Below are 19,831 nucleotides of genomic sequence, written 5' to 3' on the forward strand. Positions count from 1 at the left end.
TAGATGATATCCTAACGAAATCTCTTGCCAGGATTAAGCAAGAGAAGGTTTCCAACTTGTTGGGTGTGAAGCCTAATCCATTATTCATCAAAGGGGAGTATTTGAAAACCTCACATTTCAAAACTTAGAGGAATTTAAAATGTTTCAAAACGCTAAACTATTTTGTATGACTAAGCAATCATTTAAACAGAAATTCTGTCCAATGCGAGCAAGAAAACTACATGATCAGAGATATCTGCATGCTCTTGTTCTTGAAGGTGTTACATTTCTTGGTTCAATTCCATTTCCCTTGAGGGCCCCTCAAAGTGGATGTCCTAGTTTGCAGAGGGCAGGTTCTAGCTCCCGAGGAACAATTGAGTCAGTTGGTTGGAGTGTCTTGAGAATGGGCCACTTGGTTGAGGAGATGCTTAGCAGTGAGCCACGCGATTGAAGAGACCCGAGAGGCTTGGTAATGAGCCAAGTATGTTGAGCAACATGGATTTGCAGTGGTGGATTGATGAGGTGCCATTGAGGAATGCCTCAGCAATGGATGAAGGAATCAAGCGAGAGAAGCATCACCATTAGGTCTGCGTACACAAGCCTTGTTTGGGATCTTGGAGAACTTGGACTTTCTTGAGGAGCGGACATCAAGCTCATTGACTCCTGTGTTGGTGCAGCCAATGCTCATCTACCCAAGGGATTTGGCTGGAGTATTGTATATATGGAGCATTGTATGGATGGACAGCTTCGGACGAATGGAGGAAGAGACTAGGTTTGGAGAAATGTATAATGGTTGAAGGGTTAGACTTTCTTGAGCGGGGGGAGGAAAAACCATCATGGGGAGACATGAAAATTGGAGAGTTCTTTAGGAATAGAGTTTGAATTTCCAAATTTGAATTTCAAATTACAAAATTTAGTTCAAATTTTGAAATTGAAAAGTCAAATTCAAAATTTGAAATTGAGATTTGAAGATGAATTTAAAAGGAAGAAAATATCCCCTATTGATTGGGAATTTGGTAAAAAACTACAAAAATATCTTTTATTGTAATACTCATGCTTTCATGGATATTTGTTTAGTGCCATTCCTTGCATGTATTGTGAAGATTGGCACCAGTGCCATTCTCCACAAACTTACATGGAGAATGATGCCAATCTCCAAGTGAGTTTGTGGAGAATGGCACTAATGCCAATCTCCACAATCCATGGAGAATGGCACCGGCACCAATCTCCACGATTCATGTGACGGATTGCACTAAATAAAAATGCAAATTTAAAATTGGAAATCGAATTTTGAATTATGTTAATTGAAATTCACAACTATAATCATCAATTTTAATTTTGCCATTCTTCCAATGCAAGGGAGGGAATGCAACTAGTGCCACTATCCCCATTTCAATTTCATGGGAAGACTAGTACTAGTGTCATTCTCCCCATTGCAAAGACATCCCTGCACTACTACTGTTATCCCCATTGGGATGGGGAGAATGGCACTAGTGACATTCTTCCCATTCAAGGGAAAATGACACTATTGCCACTCTTCCCATGCAAGGGGGTGCATATCTTTTTTCCCTTACAAGGGGAGAGAACGGCACTAGTGCCATTCTGTCCCTTCAAGGGGGGATTGGCACTTGTGCCTCTCAACCTTGCAAGTAGGTTTGCTACTAGTTCCATTCTACCCTTCAAATGGGGCAAATGGCACTTGTGTCGTTCTACCCTTTAAATGGGGGAGAATGGAATTCTTCCCATGCAAGGGGGATCATGGCATTAGTGCCATGCTACCCTTGCAATGGGGGGAATAGCGACTATGAGTGCCTTTCTTCATACCTCCTATTGAGAATAGCTGCAGGTGCCATTCTTCACAACCTCATGGAGAGAGATAAGAGAATGGTTCTAGTGCCACTTCCAAACACCTCATGGAGAGAATGGTGCCATGCTCCACCGTGACACCCGGTTAAGGACTTTAGACTTATCCATTCAACTTGTTTAGGATTTTCTTATGAAATTATTCGGTTGTGATTTTTCATAATTTTATTTTATGTAATTGTAATGGCAAGGGATAGCTATCAGAAGTGGGGACAAGGTCATAAATAGACCCAGAGGGCTGCTATAGTGGAGTGAAGATTGGGGCATAAAATGTATCAGTGATATTGGAGAGTTTATCAATAATGACAAGCTCTTGCATTTACCATTATGGATGCAATGCTTATTGGTGAAGCACTTTAGAGTGTTTTGAAGTGGCCTAAGACCTCTCTAAAACACGTTGGTGATGCTTTACATCAACCAGTATCTCAGGTAGCTGCACCAAGTGAGCTTGAGCAACCTTATGTTGAGGCACTGCCAGTTTCTTCATTGGAAATTGGCACTCGTATTTGTGAATCTTGAAAGGAGAAAAAGGTTGTCTTATGGAATGAGGGAAAAACAATGACCATGGGGGAAGGTGTGATCTTATACGGTTTTCCCAGATGACTCTATAAACTTTGATCTATTGGGTAATGATTGTGGGTATTGAGAAGAAAGAACAAACTATAGGAAGTGGCTTAGAGCCCTCTATCCAAGATGCTGGTTGTCTCAGCCTAGTTAAGTGGCCATCAAGTAGATTACCTTATTGAATGAAAGCCTATTGCAGCAATATGTGCCCATGGACCAAGATGCTAGCATACATGAGGTGGTCAACGGTCGAATGTTGGAAAAGGATGCTCCACACATTCATTCAGAGGGAGCCTAAGCAAAGAGAGCCTCCAAGATCAATGTACAAAATATCACTAGCACTAGTGTAGCAGGTGTCTTCCATCCACTACAGACTTCTTAATGTCTATAAGGAATAAGTTTTTGGGAAGCTCCTTGGAGTCTTATACAAACTTTGTATATGATGTGTTGTCAATGGCTTGGCATTGTGACTTGGTTGGGAGGATATGTTACAACTCTAGGGTGAATGGTCGGGAGGTGCGTCGTAGAGCATGGTACGAGATGCATGGAATACCAAGGACTTCATTTTATTGATAAAGGGAGCAATCTAAGAATGGTGTGCAACAATATGTGATGGACATATCTCCTCTCCCCATTCTTCAATCAGCACCACATTGGTTTGTGTCAGTGATTGCTCTTGTTGAGGTGATCGGTGGTGGCCAATGCGTGACTTCCAGTCCACGTTTTATTCTATGCTTGCACCAGAATGGAAAATCTAGGCCTAGGGTTGGGATGAAGGAGCAAGATTGATCTACAAACTGCTATGAGTTCAACATGTGGCATTCAATTGTGGAGCTGTGTACTGAGGGTGCCCCTACTCCTCAGGCATCTAGCCTATCCAAGGACCTCATCCCCTTAGAAGTGGATCTGGGCTATTTGAGGTCTTCTCTCTCAAGGCCTCGTATACCTTGGTCTTGGACTACCCACTTCGTTTTGTGGGAATGAGTCCCTTTGCACATTTGCCACTTGTCAGTTCTAGGTGAGGTTCTATTAGCCTTGTACCTTTCATGCACTCACTCATGATTGCACACATTCTAGCAGCCCCCTTGATCATGAGTTGGCTTCACATTGTGCGAATCTCCTTGTTGCATGTTACGGATTAATTGGCTCGTGCTCTTTCTCCCTTGGAGGCCACACTTCAAGTCTATATGTGGCTTTCACCTTAGGAAGTAGGCCTCCCCTTCTAGGTGTGAATGTCCATCCCTTTAACAACTACATTAGGTGCCACGTGTTCATCAGTATGTTCTGTCAAACTGCCACGTGTCGCGTGACTTCCAGTCAGTTGCTTGTTAGCCTGCCCGCGCAGTAATCCGCATCATTCTTCGCATGCGTGCGGCACTGCTTGTTTCTAGCTTCTCCGATCCTGTGCACTAGTCACGTCAGACTATTTCATTCACACCCTTATCTGTCAATTGCTTTGCCCTTCTGGTCTGCATAATTGTAGGTCTTCTGCGCGACGGGTATTGCCAGTCTCCCACGGTCGGTCTACGTCAGTCCTCCTCGGTCAGTCCGCATTAGTGCTTCCTGACAGCCTTTGAGTCTTCCTCTGCCATGTGCTTGTGCACCGCGTCAGATTGATCTGCTGTCCCGTGTTAGTTTCCCAGGCTGCTGCTCCTGTGTTAGGCTGGTTCTGAGTACGCTTTTTTGGATTGGCTGCCTCTGCGTCTCTGGTCCTTGCTCAAAGTTTTGCGACGACAGTCTTTGCTACGCTTTGCCACGTGCAGTTACTCCTGCCCACGCTCTCTTCATGTTTGCAGCTGTGCGTGCCACATTAGCTTCCTGCGTGCACTGTAAGTTCTCTTTTAGTTGCCCAAGTTCTCTGGCATGCTACCACGTGGTAGATGCTCTTCATGCATTAATGCTCACAGAAGGCAGACCCACTGGCTTTGATACCATGTTGGCATTCTGACATGTGGCATCAAACTGTGGAGACTGTTGGAATATGAAGCCAAAGTGAGTCAAAAATGAGTGTACTAGGTGTCTAGGGGGTGTTTTATAGTCTAGCGAGTCCTAGACATGCCACGTGTCATATTGGGAGATATCCCATAGACATTGTGACTTTCTAGAGTCTAGTGTCACACTTTATAGTGTTGTACTTGTCTTGAGTCATTATATATCAGTCAATATCAAGCTTTATATCATGTGAGTATTTTGGTTATCATTGCCTAGCACTTGTTCTTTCATTTTCTTTCCATTTTGCCTTTCCATTATGCTTTCCATATTTCCATTCAGTTCCTAGTTAGCTTGGCATTCTCCTACCGCCATGTCTCTTCATATGGTATCATAGCCACCTCCAAGAGGTTGAGGTAAGAGAGTAGCCATGAAGCTACCTTCCCCCCCCTCCTTAGAAGGTCCTCTCCTCATTGGATTACACACTTCATATGTGGTATTGCTTATCTTTCACATTTGCACGTGCCAATCCTAGGTGAGGATCTATTAACCCTCTCCCTTTTTCTTGCAGCTTCATGTACTCACTCATGATTGTGCACATTCTAACACAAACTTCCTCGCATTGATGTGTGGTTGTGTATTGCTACATGGAGATTTTATGCTTTATTATGTCTTCATTGCTTGCAAGTCTCTTTTCCCATTTTTGTAGTACCTTCCCATGCAGGCAGCCCTTATTTTGTCACAGGATCCTGCAGCACCTCTTGCACAAGCAGCCGTAGGCAGTGGCAACACTTATGCAGGTGTTCAATTCACCCTCAACAATTCTCTCAAGGCAAAGAATGCAAATGAAGACTTTCATTTGGCACTAAGACATATCCATAGAATGATTGCTGCTCTTCTTGGAGTCAGATGGCCTTTAACTGAGGTTGTTCTCTCTAGGGGTCCATTCATAATCGGATCTTACCTCAAGGCCGAGACATTGGATTGGACATTATTATGATTGGATGATGGTGGTTGACGGAGGCTTATCAGAGTTTCTGCGTGGTCCTACCAAACTCAGACCTCTACCATGCGTTTCAGAGAGACACTGTCCGAGACTGAGTACTGTTATCACATCTCGAGGATCTGATGTGTATGCACTCATGCTATAGGAGGGAACTTGGTTGAGGAATGGATTGGCGATCATATACACACCCTATGCAATTCGTGGGAGAAATGCTGAGGCAATTCAAGGGCTTCTAGGGCTAAAGCAGGGAGATTCTTTTTATGTGGGATTGTGGCATTTTCTTGGAGTAGGGTATGGGGTGGCATAGCCTTGACATTGTTATTATGGATTCAACACAGAACAGGGACCTGCTTATGTTTGACCTCCTAATTTTTATGTACATTTTCAATTGTGGTTTATGTCAGGATTGGATTCCCTCAGTTAGCTCTGCCACCCGATCATATTTTACATCCTTTTTTATTGCAGTATAGGAGTTTGCCTATTTTTTTCCTTCCCACCCGATCATATTTTACATCCTTTTTTATTGCAGTATAGGAGTTTGCCTATTTTTTTCCTTCCCAGCATGAAGTTTGACCTCTAATATATCAATATCCTTGCTCAAAACTCAGTAGCGAATTAAGAGGCCTAAGTTTGAAAATGATGGCAGAACGCAGTATGAGGAACAAGCATTGGAAGGTCTTCTCATTTTAAAGGAATGTAAGGTATTAAACACAGATGGTATAAAATGCCTTACGAATGCTTCTTAGTACATGGTGATTTGTGAACAACATATCTTAAATTTTCTGCACCTTTCATTCTTGTGTGCCTGTGTTTGTCTGCAATATTTTGTTTGGAGTTTGCTACTTTGATTTGGGGCATTGTGACTGCTTTCTGAAAGTCAACTTATTGGATAAGATTGAGTGCTTTGTAAGAGGGCCATATTCATTTTCTGTCAAATAATTTTGTGCATTTTTCGTGAAGATGACTGAGCATGTTGGCCTGTTGTATCAGGCACTTATCCCAGAGGTCTTGATTCCTCTGTCCTTAGGATGTGAAAACACATGCACAGTTCTCTGTGGAGATCCACAGCAGCTTGGGCCTGTTGTAAGTCATGCTACCAGCTGAGGTTATATGTGTGACTACATATTGTGGACCATGTGTCTAGAAAAGTAAGTATTTAGTGCTGTGCTTGTACTTACAATAGTAGATGCTGCTATTTATCAGGTTCATTCAAATTTTGGTATCACAAATGGGCTTGCAAAATCATTACTTGAGATGCTTCTCCTCGAGACTCAAAATGAGGATAAACAGAAATCTGGGTCTGTTATCAAGCTGATCCGAAATTACAGGGCTAATAAGAAGGTATGCATATCTGGTTTAGAGAAGAGCCTCAATGATTGATGTCCTTGAAATTCTTATCATGTTTTAAATCCTTGTCTAAACGCTGTATTTTCTATCAGCAGCTTTCTTTTGGGTGGTGTCGGTCAAGTTTTTCAATTCCTTTGATGGTTGGCCTTTCATTTGTTGTTCTTGTGCATGTTTGGAAAAACTATGCAACCAAGGCCCTACTTTTCAACAGTTATTTACAGCACTAAATATGTTGTCTTATCATTCAGCTCTGATTTAAAATCCAGTACCATTCTTCTTCCACGTGAAAAAATAGCGGTCTTCCTAATGTTCACCTTGAATTGTGATTGTATTATTCTGAGATACACAGGTTAGGAGTCTATTGGATGCCCAATGGAAAGCATCATGCCTGCCAAATGCAGAGTAGGAAAATTTAAGACCTTATAACCTAATATTCAAAGCAGTACACCTCAAGAGCATTACTCCTTTCTCGTTTTTGTTTATTGCTGAAGCTATGAGTACCTTTTGTTGGAATTGTTGGAATTATTGCCATAATTCATGGCAGTGACCAATGTATGACCAATAAGTGGGTTAGGGGCACTTTTCCCTCATTAGAGGTATTTCCCCCTAACCACAGTTAGGACACCTAACTACAATTAGTAGTTAGGATAAGGTTCTAAGAAAAAACCTTAGGCTTGTACTTTCTTCTTATCTCTTCTATTCAGATGTTTTGCAGCTCTCTTGCTCTCTCTTTTTTTCTCACATTTGGTATCAGAGCCTGCCTGTGCTCCCGGACCTAGAACTCATTGTCAAGCTTGCCTTTCTGCTCCCGGACCTCGAGCACATCGTCAAGCTAGTGTGCAGCCTGCCATTGTATGCACGTCCGTACAACCCCACGCTGCTCCCTGCCGTACAGCCCACGTGTTGGTACGATTTCCGTCGTACTGCATCTGTACCTTGTCGTATAGTTGAGACATCAAGTTTCCGTACAGTCCATACGAACTGTACATTTGTTGTCCGTATGCCTGCGCTCGCCATTTCGTACACTTGGAGCAGCCGTCATTTTCGTACTTTAGAGCAGCCACTCAGCCAGTCCGTACAACTGCCTCGTCCGTGCAGTTGTGCCTCTCTGCCTCGTTTGTATTGTGTACGGATTTTCGTACTTGCAAGAGTGCTAGAGCCGTACGTCGTATGGTATTTTTCGGTACTTGCAACCTGTGTTGACATCAGCGCCGTACATTTTCGTACCTGCACATGCAGTGCTGTACAGTCCCTACTTGCACATTTGCTACAGCAGTGTTGATGCTGTCCGTACAGGCTGATTGTGTACCTGCAGCTCATGGAAGCAACTACTCTGTAGGTAACCTTTGCCGGCTACATTTGCAGGTGATAGGTGCAGATTACATTTGGGGCATTTTGTTTTTTGCAAACATTGCAATCAGTTTGCAAAATCGGCTCCAGAATTTAGGGCTTTTGGTTTTGCTTGCAATTTTGTAGAGAAATTTGGGGCTTTTGCAGATAATTGCAAACTTGGAGCTTTCAGCTAATTTGCCCTCTTTTGGATGCAATTTCCCTGAAGAAATTGGGGCTTTTGGCATCGGATGCAATTTGGCAGTGTACTAGCGTTGGGGACTGTTGCATGCAGTTTTGGACTCAGTTTGAGTGACATTGCATACATTTGCCATCTTTGCATTGCCATTTTGACAAATTTTGGGCATTTGCAGGACTTTTGGGTGCATTGTGAGCCTTTGATTGGCTTTGACAGTTAGCTGTCATTGTTGACAGATTTCTTGGCATTTTTGGGTTGTGTATTTGAAATCCTAGGAAGGGATAACCTGGTCACATTTCTTTGGCAGTTATGGCCTAGAACAATCCCAATGAAGTGTTTGGAGTCTTCACACATGAGGATAAGTTGGATGGTACCAACTACTCCTTATGGAGTTTAATGGTTCGCAATATCTTAGTTGGCAAACACTTATGGGATTATGTCAATGGGGACGAGACACAGCCAGAGAATGTGGTTGCACCTGCCACTCCTCCTCAGCAAGGTGGAGGAAGGGGTAGAGGACAAGCTCAGGAGGGTGCAGGACAAGTGCTAGGTGCAGCAGCTGCTGCAATGGTGGCTCTCACACATGAATAGAAAAGGTGGGATTCACGTGATGCACTAGCACTTTCAGCTATCTCCCTTTGTGTCAAAAGGTTTATTATTCAGTCGTGCAAGACCTCAAAGGTAGCTTGGGATATTTTGGAGAGAGTGTTTTCAGCCCGCAATGATGCCAAGGTCTCTTTCCTAAAGAGAGAGTTGACTCATACTCATATGGATGAGGATGACTCTATGTTTGAGCACCTCACTAAACTTCAGGATTTGAGAGAGCAATTGTTGATTATTGATGAGATCATTCCAGATCCGGAGATGGCTACTACCACTTTGAATTCTCTTCCCAAAGTCTTATCTTGGTTTTCACACCTCATTGAACTTGTCTTTGAGGGGGGGTGGCAGCCCTCTCACCTTTCATGAGTTGATAGGACTTTTGTTGCAGTAAGAACAAACCAGGAAGAACATGGCTTCATGAGTTGGTGAGCATGCCATGCTTTCGAAATTCAAGCTCAAAGGGAAGGGGCAGCATAAGTAGCATGCAAATCAGCCTTCACATCAGCATAAGTCTGATTCTAGACAGCATTCTCACAAGGCTAAGAATGATTCAGAGAAGCCCAAGAGAAAGGGTGTTTGTCATTATTGCAAGAAGCTGGGTCACTACATCAAAGAATGCACGAAAATAATTGCCAAGGAAAAGAAAAAGGATTCAAGTATGGCTGTCACAAATTCAGCTCCTCATGCACATGATGGTTTTGATGCTTTAGTCAACTTAGTGGAAGAAGAGTATGCCTTTTTGACTTGCAGTCCTGATTTTCAGGTGGTTGCTCCTGATATTACAGCCACATCTGAGGATGACTCCTATGCTTTTCTGACTTGCAGCGATGATCCTTCTAAGGATTCATGTGCTTTCAATGTCAATGAGACATTGAATAATTGGTACTTTGATAGTGGTGACACCAAATATATCACTTCCAGGAAGTGTTTGTTTGATTCTCTACATCCATCACCACCCGCTCAAATTTCAGAATTCATGATGTGCTTTACGTACCTGGAATCAAGAAGAATTTGCTTTCAGTGTCCTCTCAATAAAAGAGGATTTCAGGTTGTCTTTGAAGATGACAAGTGTGCAGTTCGAGATAGGGAAGATGATTATGCCTTGAGACTATTTGACACGCTGTTTCGTGGTCTTTTTCAGCTTGATGTTTTTGAGAACAGATTAGATGATGCACTTGCAATTTCTTCTCCCACTGCTTCTATGTAGAATGTGGAGTTATGGCATGCTAGATATGGGCATTTGAGTTATGGCAGTTTGATGACACTTCAAAAACATTCTATGGTTGATGCTTTGCCTCCTTTGGAGTCACCTTCCCCTCATCCTTGTAAAGGGTGCATACTTGGGAAGATGCACAGGTTTCCCTTCAAAAAGGATGGTGCAATACGAGCTGTTCGGAAATTACAGCTCATTCACAGTGATGTCTGCGGTCCCATGAGGACTCCTGCTTTGGGTGGTTATCTCTATTATGTTACATTTATTGATGACTACTCAAACTACACTTGGGTCTATGGTTTAAAGGCAAAATCAGATGTGTTTAAGCATTATCAACACTTTGTAGCAAAGGTTGGGAATGAAACAAGCCTCACAGTTCAAATTCTATGCACAGATAGAGGGGGGGAGTATGTCTCATGAATTTGAGGCTTATTTGGAAAAGAACGACATCACACATCAGCTTACAGTGAGGCTTAGCCCTCAACAAAATGGCAAAGCTGAGCGGAAGACTAGAACTCTTATGGAGATGGATAGATGCATGCTCACAAGCAAAAAGTTACCTCACAGGTTTTGGCTTGAGGTTCTCATGTGTGCCAATTATGTTTTGAATCGGACTCCCACTAAGGCTTTGAAAACAAAGAATCCTTATGAAGTTGGACCATTTTCGTGTCTTTGAATGTGTTGCATATGCCCATGTGCCTGTTCAATTTTGACATAAGCTGGTAGAGAAGGCAATTAAATGCATATTCGTTGGGTATAGTGCAGAGAGCAAAGGTTACCGTCTCTACAATCCTGCTCATGCAAGATTTTTGTCAGCAGCATAGATATAATATTTTCAGAAAATTCAGCACATACACAAGCTGAATTTAATGTGCCAGCTTCTTCTACATCAGATGATGTTTTTGAGGGTTTTTTTTTAAAACAGAGAAAAGGAACTTCTATTAATGCTTAAAATCCAACCATACAAATTGCCAAAACCAAAAACGGGCTGAAAGAGAACCCGCCTGTTGCCAGAGATCCCAGCACACTACCTAGGGATTCTCTGTAGCAAGGGCTAACAACCACGGTGGTGGACTATACAGCCAGTGAATCCCTCACGGCGTGAGATTATAAAATACACATGCAAGCCAAGCCTTGTAGAAATGTGCCCGTCTATCGTTGGTAGTTCGAGAGCCTCGAACGCCACGCTCCCAAATGGATCGCAGCGCATAAATGATATCCTGCCAAATGGCAACCAGCGTAGCCGTCGAAGGAACATGGTGCTGGCCCATGACCCAGCTACAACGGGCCACCCAGATGTTCCAGGCCGTGATGCTGGTCACTATCTCCTAGACACTATCCTCTCTCGACTGAGGGGTATGGTGAGAAGGGGGGGGACTGAGTCAACATACCACACATCATTGCTTTCTTCTGCACTTGTCACAGAATTGGTCATGTGATGCTGGTAAGCTGGCGAGACCGTGTCTATGGAGAAGGCATGGCCCCCCTTTGTAAGCCAAGCTGCCATACCCCACGTGAAATCTCTCTACATGCTCTGAAGCCGTGCTACAATCCGAAGCACTCTGAGCCAGATCCTCTGAGCTGCTGGGCAGCTCCATAAGCAGTGAGGAATAGTCTCCATAGCTCTGACTGTACATCTGTGGCAGCTACCATCCACCTACATCTGCTCAAGCCATGGGCCCACTGGGAGACTACCCCGTGCGACATCCAGAAGAAATAGGATATCTTCCGTGGACGCAGGCTAGACCATAGTAGGCGGGCCCAAAATCTAGATCTAACCTCCTCGGGCACTTGCTGTGCACTCCAGTGTCTCTCCCGCGAAGGGGTCCAGGCCATTGTGTCCGTCTAGATGCGACGTCCTATCCGCATGGTGTACGAGAAGAAAGGTACCTCCTCCACTCTCTCTAAGAGACTTGCTCTGACCGGCCATAACCACTCTCCGGGGTCCCACTATATCTCGCTGAGAGGGCGTCCCTCCCATAACCAGTCTCTAGTGGGGGGCATCTAGGTCTGTGATGCACGAAGGGTTGATTGACCACTCCTTGCCCAAACATCCCACTACTATGACCCTCTGCCAACCCACCTGGCCTAACACCCCGTCCATCTCCTGTGATCAAGGGATGCAGTAGTCCGCCCGGTCTCACATGGTAGAACCGCGCGTTCTTGGGGATTGGCGGCTGCGGGCACAGCTGAATCCTCAGAGGTACACCCGTCCTAGAGAACTGTCCTAGCCAGTGTGCCGGAGTGAAAACCTGCAGTCCCTCCCTCCAAGAGTCCGGAATAGGACTTCCAATCGTGCCTCTGCCTCTGCTGGGAGTCTAGACCATGTCCGCAGGGAGCAAGTTGGACCGCTGTCCCACTGTGCCCAGCGAATGTGTAGCGGCTACCCTAGCATCAAACCATCCTGGTCTCTGACCTCCGGGTGCCAGATAAGCGGTTGGCGTGCAAACTTCTCCGCGTATCAGGGGCTGACTCGGATGAGACCTCCTGAGATCCGCTGCCAGACCCTCAAGAGACTCCTCATCAGGGGTGAGCCCTTCCTCATGAGAGGGGCCTCCGAAAAGATTCACCTATGGGACGGCTGCCCCACTGACCACCTGTGCGAGGGGTGTTTCTCAAGAGACCGCGTTGCAGGAGAAGTTTCCAGGGCTCCATGCCTGGAGTGAGATCCCTGACTATCAACTTGCCCAATAGGGCTCTAATCTGCATCTCTAGATCTATAATGCCCAGGTACTATCACTGTCTACCACGCAACTCTAGCTCTGGTGTTTCGAGTGCCATTTGATCCTGCCCAAAGGAAGTTACGCACCAAGCGTCTCAACTGTCCCATGCAACCCCTGTGAAAACACCAGCAAGAGGCTATATACTAGGCTGTGGCCAACTGGACTTGGTTAGCCACCATGGCCCTGCTTGCTAGAGAGAGTTTGGCTGAGCTCCAGTAAAGAAGCTTGCGCCTCACGCTCTCAAGGACCGGGGCTATCTGCTGATTTGCGGAGATGTCAATGCCCACACAGCATCCCAAGTATCTCCCGGACTGGCCACTCGGGATCCACTTGAAGCCTACCAATGCGCCACACCGAAGAATCTCTTGGGACTCCTTAGTCACTGAAAGAAAACCGACTGATTTGCCCCATTTGATCCTTGCCTCTGAGGTGGTGCAATAAACCTCAAGAGCCCCCCCTGACTACATCTAGGCTCTCCTTCGAACCCTCCACATACAAGGCCATATCATCTGCGAACTCTGAGGCCAAAAGCTCCTTCTCTTGTCTGATCGGTAGCCTCATCCCTCCAAGGCCAACCGTGTGCGACCTCAGGAAATAGGCCAACGCCTCCCCGACAAAGAGAAAGAGGAAGGGAGCCAGTGGGCAGCCCTGTCTCAGAGAGTGGGTGAGCGGGAAGGCCTCCCCAGTGAACCCACCAATCAACATCTGACTGGAACTCCCTGCATACAAGGCGGAGACCCCTCTGATCCACTTTTCTGAGAAGCCTATTCTCTGCATTGTGCCCTCCAAGAAGGAGCACTCTACCCGATTGTAGGCCTTCTCAAAATCCAGCAGTAGGATTGCAAGGGGCTGCACCTCCTTCTTGGCCCAATCCAGCGCCTCCCAAAAGGTGAAGATGTTGTTGAGGATGCTACGCTCCTGGACAAAACGTGTCTATGTGTCATGGATGACGTCGACTAGATGGGATCGTAGCAGCAAACTCAAGACCTTGGCTAAGATCTTGTATGCGGTGTCTAGCAGAGTGATCGGTCTGCATTGTCGAATGTCCGAGCGGTCCCCTCCCTTCGGGATCGAATAAATCCAGCCTCTACTTAGGGACGGTGGGAGTGCTCCTGAGTCAAAGATCTTCTGAAAGGCCAGCCGAAGGGGGGTGTGCACAAAGGCCCAAAATCTCCTGAAGAAGACCCAGGACAGCCCATCCTCCCCTTGGCACTTCTGAATCGGAAGTGCAGAGAGCTTCTCGAAGCTCGTCATCTGTGAAGGGAGAATCTAGCTAGCTGCTCATGCCGTGGGAGACCACAGCTGGGACATGCTTCCATACCGCCTCGCGGGCCTCCCGCACCTGGGGGGACGATGACTCAGCCTGAAAAAGATGTCGATAGAAATCCGGGCAGAGGATGACTAGGGCGGGGCTTAGGACCTGGAAGCTGAGAAAAGGGCCCCGATGACCCTGGCTGTGAGGAGGCAGAGCCAGGGCTGGGTTGCGTCAAAGAGTGCTCAGGCACCCCCTTGCTGGTAGGCCAAGACGAGGAAGGGCGGGAGGCGGGATGGGGGGGAGGAGGATGCTGTAAGGGGGCCGGGGGGGGGTGGGAGGTCAAAGTAATGGCAGCTGGGGGGAGGAGGGCAAGATCAGAGGAGGGCGACTTCGGGAGGAGGGGGCGGGGGAGGCGGAGGGACCTAGGGAGCCGACTTTGCTTGGGCTCCAGACTCCCGTTAAATGGGAACCTAGGTACTCTGCTCTGCTGTCGCCTGCGGGTCCGAGGGGAGATCGAAAAAGGTCTCCTCCTCCATCTATGGCCGGTCCGTGGACCCCACTGGCACCTTCCCCTTCCCCTTCCCTGTGTCCTGGGAAGAAGAACTCTACGCCTTCTCGCGCTCTTTAAGCTCCTCCTTTTGTTTTTTCAAGCTGATTTGGAGGGCTTCTTTTTCTCCACCTTGGTTCAAGTCCCTTGGGAGGGCTCGATCGAAGGTGTCTGACTCTGCTGTTGCCTTGCTTGTTGCTGGGGCCTGGCCGACAGACGGCGCTGAGCCTCCCTATGCTCCTATCTTTGGTGAGGGGCCCTACCCACCAAACAGTCCTGTGCCAGGTGACCCATCTGTCTGCACCGAAGACACTCCCCGGGCAAGCCAGAGATCTCCACACGTTGTCTGAACTTGCCTCCATCTAAGGTCTCCAAGAGGATCTCCTCTGGGAGGGACTCTGGATGCTCTGCAATAACCCAGAGGCGGGGGACCCCGTCATCTGCAACTACTGAAGCTGTTGTCTGTGGCGGAGATGCTAGAACTGTGCCAAAACAATTCCCTATGGAAGGAAGAATAGATCTGTACTCCTTCGGAAGCCCCGGGAAGTGGAGCATCACTGGGAATCGTGGCATGTGATGAGTTGAATCCATGTCCTCGACGACTGTGAAGCCATGGTACCAAGGAAGGAGGTGGACGACGACATGAGGGCCTAGTAGGATAGAGCTCTGCTCGAAAAGGGAGGCCGTGGTGTCAGGGGAGTTCAGCTGCATGAGGAAGACTTCTCTCCCATAGATCGTGACCTCCTGGATGTGGTCAGCCCCTAGGTCTAAGCTCGCCTGAAGCCAATCCTTGACTTGTTGCCTTGACAGGGTGACCCCAACAATGCGACCCACCAAAGCTCTGTCCTGCGAAGCCTCTACTTCACACTTGAGCTGTTGCTTGTCTTCTAGAGAGAGCATAATCTTAACCACAGGGGGGGTCGAAGGTGCTGCCATGTCAGCCCTTCTTGCCAGACCAAGGGTCGCGGTCAAGGTCAGTTCTCCCCAGAAACAAACACGAAGAGCTGCGCTGCTTGAAAAGGAAGAAAGGCTTGAATCTCCAAGTAGTGCTGGAGCTGTGGAGCAGAAGATGCACCAAGGTCTCCGTTGGGCTGCTCCTAAAAAGAACAGCAATAAAAACACCACCGAATCTTGAGCTACCAAAGAAGTGCCTGCTGGGTTTTTTTTTTCCCCCAAGAAAATTACTTCATTAAGTATGAATGAAAACCGCGAGAGCAAGCTCAAACACAGGAAGCTCAAAGTGAGCTAATAAAGAACCAAGGTGGAGGCTGAAAATGCCATCTCAACCCTGAAGGAAACTTACAGAAGAAAGGAGATCCCCTCCAAACTTTGAAAAAAGTAACTCTCTTGGCAGTGGCTGCTCTGGAGGATCCCTGCATGCTCGCCCAAATGGCCATCAGAGTGTGTACTGTGTCAGTCCAAATAATGGCCATAGTCTAGGAAGGGTGAACCTGGATACCCTCCATCGCCTCTGTACACCTGGCTCTCCAAATATGCCAAGCTGCAATGCTAGCCAAAATCTCCCAAGACGTGTCTACTGAGGCATGAGCAGCTCTGAAAGGAGTGAGGGGAATATCCTGGAGGGAACAAGACTCCATTGAATGTCGCTGTACAATGAAAGCTGGATTTGGATCATGTCCCTCGAAAAACACCTGTGGGCCAGTAAGAGAGAACCAAGCCACTGAACCCCAGGTCATATAGAAAGGTGCTGTATGAAAGATGCTGAAAATCCTAGCTACACCTTTCCAGATCGTCCTCGCCTATCTGCACTCCCAAAGGCAATGCTGTACTGACTCAACTGCCATGTGACAACGAGGACAAGTAGGGTCAGCCCGGAACCTAGATCTCCACAGGTTCACTGCAATCCCTCCATGAATAGAAAGCCAAAAGAAAAGAGTGATCTTTCTATTCCTGAGGGATTTCCAGAGCCTACGCCAAAAGTTCTTCTGCACAGTTGCGGAAATATGAAAACTATCCCAATGTGGCGCTGTGGAGGGCCTCCAACCTCTACTGCTGAGCTGAAATCTCCGGGCATTTCTAACTGTATAGCGAAAGAAGGGGAAGCTCTTCTCTCGGTGTCCCTCATCAATCCATTCCCACTTCCCTGGGTCCCACTGCAAGAACCTAATAGGGGACCACCATACAGCCAGAGTCTCCAAGACCCCAGCGCAAGGAGAATAGGATCAGGGTCAAGATACCACTGTGAATCCCTGTTCCAGTCCATGAATCCTACAATCTTGACTAGCTGACATGCAACCTCCAAAAGAATATCATCAGAAGATCTGATAAGTCTGCCTCCTGACTGAACATCAAAGACAAGGGTATCCTCATGTGCATCCTGCAATGCAATGACCTGTAACGGAATGCCTGTCCCTGAGAACGCTCCCCACCAAGTGGACTCTGTAAGCGGCATGTCATCTGTGTCAATCCACTTTGGGGGAATGGCTGCCTGTATCTGTTGTATCCTGAGTGCACTCCCTCTGAGATGGCCAACTACTAAAAGTCTTTGATCCACTGGAAGTCTCATAAAGGCCTACCAAGCGCCTACAGTAGAGGCAGGTCCTCTCTCCCATCTAGACCACTGCATATAATGTGACACTCCAAGTGGCCTACCATATTGATCCAAAATCGAGTCATTCCACATGACTGGTTGTCTCTTCACGAGAAGTGGGTGGAACTCTGCAAAGTGTGTTTCTGAAGCAGCCTCAAGCTTTCAGAATAGCAGCCATGAGAGGGGAAGGGGGGGATTTGAGATGTGCTGAAGTAAAGATCCATCTGTTGCTGTCCAACCAATCTCCCCCATGAGAAGGGGTGCAAGATTGAATGCTGCGTGAGAAAAAATCCTTCCAAGGCTCCCGTCCAGGCATCAATCCAGGTACTACAAACTTGCAGAGCAAGGCCATACACTGCAAGCTCGGGTCAATAATATTGAGACCCCCTTCTCCTATGGGGAGAATGAGGGTCTCCCAAGCCACCTTGGCTACAACATCTAAGGTGCCATCTAAACCGCTCCATAGGAAGTTCCTGATAGGTCTCATGAGCTGAGCGATAGAATCTCTAGATTTGCACCAACATGAGCAAACAAACCAAGCAGTGGCCAACAATACTTGGTTCACAACCACAACTCTAGATGCAAGGTCAAGTCTAGTTGAACTCCAAAAGATGAGTGTCCTCCTGATACTCGCCAACACGGGAGCGAACTGCTGTGCCGGAGAGATGCCCAACCCAACCTGGCATCCCAGATATTTGACGGAGACTCCCCTCTGAATCCAAGTGAACCCTATGTCAATCCCCCATACTGGAGTGTCCTCATCACTGATCCAAAAGCCATTGGATTTGTTCCAATTAATGTGTGTACCTGCTGCAATGTAAAACAAATCCAATGCTGTCCTAAATGAATTCAGTGTCTGTGGAGTGGCATCCAAAAATACAGCCGTGCCATCTGCCAACTCATTGTCTAAGAGCTCATCCTCCTGCCTCAGAGGAAGCCTGAGCCCTACGATTCCAGCTTGAGCTCTAATGTGATAGCTCATAGCCCCAGCCACAAAAAGGAATTAAAAGGGGGCTAGGGGGCAACCCTGACGAACTGATCTGGTAATCTCAAACCTGTCTCCCCTGACTCCACCAATAAGAACCTGGCTGTGGGCTGATCAGGGTACCCTGCACAAAACCCGTCTGCGTATCATGGATAAGATCTGGTAGAAAGGGTTGCAAACGAAGGCTGATAGCTTTAGCTAGGATTTTGTACAAGGTACCTTGCAAGGTAATCGATCTCCACTGAGACACTAAATTCCTGCAACCCCCTTTCGGAATCAAATGAGAGAGGCTCTCCATAAGTGAGTCTGGCATCTCACCCGAGTCCCATACACCCTGCAGGGCTGAGGTTATATGATCCCCAATCTGATCCCAAAAAGTAATAAAAAATAAGGGGGTAAGTTTACACTTGCCCTTGTGAAGGGCAGAGAGAGCAGTCGTGAACTCTACATTGGTGAAGGGTGCATCAAGTGAAACAGTCATATCCCCTGTCACCAACCCAGGTAAGTGTTGCCAAATAACCACTCTAGCATCATCTATGGCCTGAGTGTCCGGATCTGCTGTAAGCAGGGAGGCATAGAAATCGGTGGCAACCTACAAGACGGCCTCTGGATGTGTCTGAAGAACTCCGCATGAGTCAACAAGCTGTGAGACGCTCTCCCTACTATGTCTGGGGCCAAGACTAGAGAAGAACTGCTTGTTGGCCCTACCTCCCTTCTGTGTCCAAAATGACTCTCTGGCGTGAAAGGCATACTCTGCTCTCTGATCTAAAAGTGACTGCTGCTGAGCCCTTGCTGCAGCAAGGTGCTCCTGAATCCAAGCATCTGTAGGCCTCTTCTCCTCCTCTAGCCAGCGTTCTGGAGCTTCAACAGCGTCCTCCAGACCTGACTACAACGACAACAGCTCTTGTACCAACGGCCTTCTAGCAACAATCCCAGCACTACAGCCTCAGCTATACATAGCACCACAAGCTCCTTGACTAGCGAGCAGGCTCCTTTGACAGAATTTCACGACAAACGCCTTCAACTTCCATCGAGCTGCATCAATAACTCAGAGCTTGGGCCCTTGCAATAGCAAAGCCAATCGGAGCATCAAGGGGGCGCAGTTCTTCTTGGTGATGAAGGCATGCAGGTCCGCTACCAAGCTACCTGTCTCACCTCGTTTTTTTTGTTTTTGAAGGGTTAATACCCATTGCTTTGGGTTCCGCATTTGACATCCCTGCTGAAAATCAGAATTTGCAGCAAGCTCCTCATGTTCCACATGCCCCGATTCACCCACCGGCTGATTTATTCCTCCACAGGCAGTGGAAGATGTTGCTAGGCAAGAGATTACAAGAATACATGCAGCCAAATTTGTTCCCAATTGGCTGCTCCAAACTCTCAGGGAGAGTAAACTTGATGCTCCTTTGCCTGGCAGAACTCATAGTGCAACTCTTTCTGTTGAATCAGCTTATGCAGGTACTCTTCTTGATGAGGAAGGGCTTGATACTTTTGAAGAAGATAAGGATAATGTGCTTTGGATGAATGCCATGCAAGATGAGCTGTAGTTCATTGAGAAAAATCAGACCTGGAATCTTATGGATTTGCCACTTGGAAAGAATGCCATAGGTACCAAATGGGTTTTCAAAGTAAAAAGAAAGTCAGAGGCTGGTTGCAAAAGGCTATGCTCAGAAGAAGGGCATTGATTATGAGGAGACATTTGCTCCTACTTTCAGGATGACCACTATCAAATCAGTTATTG

At 46.8% G+C, this 19,831-nt stretch overlaps 1 protein-coding gene across 5 annotated transcripts in view; it reads left to right on the top strand.

The window, feature by feature from the left end:
* Positions 1 to 19,831, top strand: part of LOC147885298 (putative RNA helicase SDE3) — a 132,275-nt gene that overhangs the window by 66,240 nt on the left and 46,204 nt on the right. For all 5 annotated transcript variants that reach the window (XR_015543501.1, XM_087396936.1, XM_087396938.1 and 2 more), the window contains 2 exons: positions 6,332 to 6,424; positions 6,545 to 6,682. Coding sequence is in view for 4 of the 5 variants with exons in the window: in XM_087396936.1 (XP_087253062.1) it covers positions 6,332 to 6,424; positions 6,545 to 6,682 (231 nt within the window). In the remaining variant the exon portion in view is untranslated. The remainder of the gene's footprint in view (positions 1 to 6,331; positions 6,425 to 6,544; positions 6,683 to 19,831) is intronic.

Source organism: Dipteris shenzhenensis, chromosome 25 (genome assembly GCF_047967505.1).
Source record: "Dipteris shenzhenensis isolate YYH24624 ecotype China chromosome 25, Dip_SZ_1.0, whole genome shotgun sequence".
In the NCBI taxonomy this organism is placed as follows: domain Eukaryota; kingdom Viridiplantae; phylum Streptophyta; class Polypodiopsida; order Gleicheniales; family Dipteridaceae; genus Dipteris; species Dipteris shenzhenensis.